The sequence below is a fragment of the Furipterus horrens genome, unplaced genomic scaffold (assembly GCF_987537825.1).
Source record: "Furipterus horrens unplaced genomic scaffold, mFurHor1.1.pri manual_scaffold_5, whole genome shotgun sequence".
Lineage (NCBI taxonomy): Eukaryota > Metazoa > Chordata > Mammalia > Chiroptera > Furipteridae > Furipterus > Furipterus horrens.
Genome location: NW_028327175.1, coordinates 167522257 through 167528256, shown reverse-complemented (window position 1 = coordinate 167528256; position 6000 = coordinate 167522257). Strand labels below are relative to the sequence as shown.

The window sequence follows — 6000 nt, the reverse complement described above, 5'->3', positions numbered from 1 at the left end:
CCTGAGGTAATTGGGTTGTAGTTTCTCTGCAGGTGTCAGATGACCTGGAGAAATGAAGCAGAAATAGGATTTTGAAAATACAGGGCTGGCCCCGCTGCAGTTTCAAGGAAGTTCCGCAAGATGGCAGCGTAGATAGAACTAAAAAATCGGCCTTCCTGATGCCTCTCTTGACAGTGCGCCGGCGAGTAGCGGAAGCGGAAGTGGCCACGTGGGGCGCTTAACGGTGGCCGAGAGGATGCCGTGACTGTATCAGTAATAAGTCTAGAAGCCCTCCGCGGAGGTGTGCGGAGCGTCGTTTTTCTAATCCAACTCTTCAAGTCTCGAGGAGGTACCCCGGCAGCCGTCACCATGGTGAAGGAGCAGTTCCGGGAGACGGATGTGGCCAAGAAAATGTAAGGTGGAGCAAGACCGTCCAGAGAGCGGAGAAATGAGGGGCAGAGGGGTCCGAGGTCAGGGGTCCCGGTTTTCTAAGGGTTTGAGGTTAGGGCCAATTGGAAGGGGCGGGCCGGGAATCAGCAAAGGTGTGGGCAGAGATCAGAGAGAATATATTTCAGCGCCCAGGGGATTGCAGGCCGTGGTGGTCCCTGGGCTTGGGCAGGATGTGAGCCTTGGTGATGCGTACACCATGGGCCGAATCTCGAGTTTCCCCGAAGTCGAACTAGAATCCCTTTCTTGACACAAATATTTCTCCACTGCAGCGTGAGGAGCATTCTGAGGCAGGGACTGTCTAAACCTGGTTTTGCTGTAGAGCACATGACAGGGAGGCAGTATTGCTAATCAAAAGGATAGACTTGTCGGGTAGAAGACTGTACCGCCGGCGGTGGATAGCAGTCTCAGAAGTGAGGCTACTATTCTGGGCCTTCTCCTGCAGAGCTTATTCATTAGGCCATGGCCTCTCCTTAGAGCCCTGTAGAAAAATGAAAATCTCTCACTCTGGCAGCACGTACTTACTGAGGAAGGTCCTGTGTGCTAGGGCCAGTCATAGGCCTTAGACTGCGACATGAATTAAGACCTTACAGCCTAGTCTAGTTAAAGGAGGTCGACAACTCAAGGTTGGCTGTGGCAAGTGCAAAAACGGGTAGGCATAGGGGCTTCTGAGAGCACCGAAGGGGAAACGGTTTCAGGCAGAAGGAAACAGACTAAACAGCCTTCTTCACGAAGCATACTGGAGGGAGACGGGGTGGGTGATGAGAAGGAAGTAGAGTTTAAGCTGTGTTGCGGAATTAGCTGGCAAGCAGTCAGTGAACCTTTGTAGTGTTTTAATTAAGCAAGGAAGTGGCTTGATAAGAGTTCTGAAAGATCTCTTGATTCAAGAGGGACAGAGTAAGAGGGAGACAGACCTTGGAAGCCACTGCAGGGATCCAGGCAGGGGATGATGATGGCCTGCACTGAAGTAGTAGTCTTTGGAGAAAAAGTCATTCTAAAGGGATTTAGGGTATAAAATTGGTAAGGAAGTAAGGAAGAAATGAGATTGACACACAGAATTTCTTGCTTGGGCAGCTGCATGGTGATTGCCACTCAGTAGAACGGGGAACCTGTACCTTACCCCGATGAATCCTCCCAGGCTGTCTCTCCAAATCTACCCTGGCCTCTTAACACCCTCCCCAACCCCTGCCTGTATTCAGATGTAATCTCTTCTCACAAAGCAACCCAAGAGACTCTGTTAAGATGCAAGTTATATCCCTGACACTTCACTTTAAAATCTTTTAGCAGCTTTCCATTGCACTAACATTTAAATTCCCTACTTCAGCTCACAAGCCACAGGGCCTGGCCCCTCACACCTCACTGACTATCTTTTATGGTTAGCTTTCTGTGCACAGCTTTCATTTGGTTCCTTGAAAATGCCAAGCTTTTCCAGTCCTAGGACCCTTGCCATATTTATACTCCTATTTCAAGTTCTCAGCCAATGGATCATCTTGTTGCTGGTTCCTTCCTATTCAAAATTCAACTTAAAAGTCCATTTTAGCGTGGCCATTGTGACTCAGCGCATTGAGTGCAGGCCTGCGAACCGAAAGTCACCAGTTTGATTCCAGGTCAGGGCACGTGCCTGGGTTACAGACCAGGTCACCAGTTGGGGGCATGCGAGAGGCAACCACACAGTGATGTTTCTCTCCCTCTCTATCTCCCTTCCTTAACCTCTCTCTAAAAATAAATAAATAAAACCAGAAAAGAATACTTTTAAATTAAAAGATGTCAATTTTACAGAGAGGCTGTCTGACCACACAACTTAAAAGTAGGCTCCTCAGACTCTCTCTAACCCATCACATCGTTTTAATTCTCTGTATTTATTCAGTTTTGTGTATCAGTTTAATATTCATCTTGCCCACCCTGAACTGTGAGCTCTATGTTGACAGGGACCTTGTCTATCTTATCTAATCTGTATTCTCGGCTCCTCAGGATGGTGCTTGGCACATCTCCAATTTGGGGGGAAAATGAATGAAGCAACAGATTTGGGTGAGAAAGTATTGGGTCCTGTTTTACATGTATCAAATTTGAGGTGCCTATGGGATATCCAAGTGTAGCTGCCCAGAAGAAGTCTCTACATGGTCTCCAGCTGAATAGAAGCAGTAGCTGGCCTACAGATCTGAGATTAAACAAACATCAACATGTATTCAGGTCACACGATTACTCAGGAGAAATGCGTAGAATGAAAAGAAAAGAGAATGGGGTTTATAACCTTAGGCAGGGAGAGATGCCAATATTTAAAGGATGGCAGTAGACAAAGAGACCACAAAAGCAGCAGCCAGAGAACGGAAGAAAACTGAGTATATGGTATCACGAAAGCCATGATAAGAACAGTATTTCAATATAAGGGGAGAGGGAGGCATTGCCTGCTAATGCTACAGCTAGGTTAAATGAAAATTAGATTTAGCAACAAACAGGTGGACTTGGTGACCATGGTGAGCACCATTTCATTTGGTAAACTAGGAACTATTCCAGCAGGATGAAGGGGTGCTTCCCAAGGAAAAATGGGAGAGGTTTGAATATACAATAATGGGGGAGCACAGCCTATAGAGAGTTGGAAGGATATGGTTGGTTATGGTGAGTCTCATATGTAATGTCCATTTTGGGTAAGTGGTTTTGATGTAATTGCTCTCCTGTTTCTTTCCATTTCAGAAGCCACATCTGTTTTGGAATGAAGTCACCGGAGGAGATGCGCCAGCAGGCGCACATCCAGGTTGTGAGTAAGAACCTGTACAGCCAGGACAACAACCATGCCCCCTTATTGTATGGGGTGCTTGACCACAGGATGGTAAGACCCCTGCCACTTCCTGGTCCCATGTGTTGTTCTGACTTGCTGATGAAACTGATGACTTACCAGATTGGTAGAAACAAGGGCTTCTTCCCATCCACCCTATTCCCCTGCACATCTCAGGGACTGCAACTCCAGTATTCAGTTAGTTGAATGGGAATGCACTTTAGCTTCCCAGATGATTCTGATTCTGAGTCACTTGGCCACCTGTAAGTACCCACTTTGCTGTCCAGTAGGCTCTATTGATTATTGGGTGTGCTTTTATCCAAAGGGTACAAGTGAGAAGGACCGTCCTTGTGAAACTTGTGGTAAAAATTTGGCTGACTGTCTGGGCCACTACGGATACATTGACTTGGAACTGCCATGTTTTCATGTGGGGTACTTCAGAGCAGTTATAGGCATCTTACAGGTAAGCATTTATGTAGTCGTATCCCGAGTATGAACTTGGGAATTATCAATTAGGGACATAGGAGTGAGCTTAGGAATTATGAGTGGTGGGAGACACATCTAGGGAAAAATTTTCATAATATTTTATTTTCAGTAAGTTAAATTTCTTAAGAATTTTTTAATCCTTGAATTTCCTTTAGTAGGTGGTAGGTATATATTGTAAAAGTTAATAATAAAATAATTCAAGTAATACAGAACAGCACAAAGTAAAAAAAATTACCAGCCCGCTATGACTGTGGCTAGCATTCTCATGAACATAGGCTGCCTCTCCATGCAGATCTTCATGTAGATAAGTGCATGTGGTCACTCAGTTAAGTGTTTTGGGCAAGGGGTAGGGAGCCATTTTAGAAAGATAAGACTTTTTATCCTCTTATCCTTTTATCTGTTTTGTTTACTTTTCAAAAGATGGTCTGCAAAACCTGCTGCCACATCATGCTGTCCCAGGAGGAGAAGAAGCAGTTTCTGGATTATCTGAAGAGGCCCGGCCTGACCTACCTCCAGAAGCGAGGACTGAAGAAGAAAATCTCTGATAAATGCCGAAAGAAAAACATCTGCCATCACTGTGGCGCTTTTAATGGTGAGCAGAATGAAAGGATTAGCAATATACCCTTCCATTAATTCTCTTCTGTTTTGCTTATTAGTTTTTATACTATGTGTCCAAGTCAACTTTTTTCTTACAAATTAGGCTTTAGACCCTAGTGACTGATGCATTGTTGGGAAATTCATCTCTCATCTTCATTGCTATAGTAATTTCAGTAACTTCATTAACCAGGCTGCAACCTCTGGTCAGCCTAACCAAGAACCTAACTTATTTAACCTTGGTAAATAAATTCTTATAGGTACTGTAAAGAAATGTGGATTACTGAAGATAATTCATGAGAAATACAAGACCAACAAAAAGGTGGTAGATCCTATGGTATCAAATTTCCTTCAGTCTTTCGAAACCGCCATCGAACATAACAAAGAAGTGGAGCCCCTGCTGGGGAGGGCACAGGTGAGCCTGTTATGCGTGCCTGCCCTCTTCCTGCCTCTGCACTCCCCTAGGACTTACACACACATTCTGACATATACACTTATTCCCTAATAAGAAATTCAGTTAAGTTAGATGCCCAGGACTACTTCATGTGACAATATTTTAGCACTCAGTTTAATGTGGACTGGTATTGTAACTAACAAATTTTCAACTGTCCAGATAACGTGTTACATTTTGATTGTAGAACTATAGCTGTGTAAACTGAAAGATCCTGTTTCTTACTTGAATAATGAGACATAAGTAATTATAGGTAATTTTCATTACTTTAAATCGCACAAACTTAACCAACAGAATTTTATGAAGTGTCTTGTTTTTATCTTGCTCTGAGTTTGATTAATTCACATAGGACTGTCTAGAATACTATATGAAACTAACAAATTAGTTGAGTGGCTACTGAGTATCAGACTCTTATCAGATCTGTGGGGGAGCATCAGGCACTGCGTCTGCTCTCAAAGATTCCACACTTTAGGTTGTCAGTAGCCACTAATCTGTGAAAAGATAACTAATATGATAAGCCGCAGTGGAGACTGTCACAGGAATGGCAAGGACAGTAGGTTCAGTGGGAACTTAGGAGGGAAATTTCACATTGGACTTGGTTAGGCAGGACTGTGAGGAAAGGGGTTGTTTGAGTTGGTTCTTCAATGTCAGTAGGGTTTAGGAAGTCCAGGGCAGTGAGCTCCGAATGTCCAGGTGACCGTGTCTTGGCTCATTGTGAAGCTGAGGCTCTGTTGGAAAGACCAGAGTGATATAAATAAAAGCACCTCATATTTAATGACTACTGTTATGCTCAGGCATTGTTCCAAGTTCTTTAGCTAGATTACCTCATACAGGGTGGGGAAGAAGGAGGTGTACAGTTGTGAATATGCAAAAAAGTTTATATAGTAGTCACTCGCTGTATCATGGTTCACTTATAGTGGCCTCACTGTATCGCAGGATTTTTTCAAATATTATATTTAATTATTTATCGTGGACTTTTTGCTATATCGTGGGATTTTGCAGTACTATATATGTATGTTGTTAAAGTTACGTAGGTTTAAGCATGTAGAATACACGCGGGGGGCGTCTGGAACGTAATACCAGCGATAAGTGAGAGAATACTGTATTCTCATATTATTTATTAATTGTTGTATTATTTTCCATACAAACAACTATAATCCTCCTTTTGCCCCACCCTGTGTTTAATCCTCACAACAACTTTATAAGACAGCATTGCCTGAGATGGCATTGAGTGATAGAGCAAGAATTCTTGCCAAGGTCATTGGCATGC

General features: G+C 43.6%; 1 protein-coding gene across 2 annotated transcripts in view; it reads left to right on the top strand.

Moving 5' to 3' along the window:
* The first annotated feature begins 216 nt into the window (after positions 1 to 216).
* Positions 217 to 6000, top strand: part of POLR3A (RNA polymerase III subunit A) — a 45800-nt gene continuing 40016 nt past the window's right edge. For both annotated transcript variants that reach the window (XM_090278279.1, XM_090278278.1), the window contains exons 1-5: positions 217 to 392; positions 3118 to 3253; positions 3525 to 3662; positions 4106 to 4277; positions 4540 to 4694. In XM_090278279.1, the coding sequence (XP_090134405.1) occupies positions 349 to 392; positions 3118 to 3253; positions 3525 to 3662; positions 4106 to 4277; positions 4540 to 4694 (645 nt within the window). In that variant the 5' untranslated portion in view covers positions 217 to 348. The remainder of the gene's footprint in view (positions 393 to 3117; positions 3254 to 3524; positions 3663 to 4105; positions 4278 to 4539; positions 4695 to 6000) is intronic.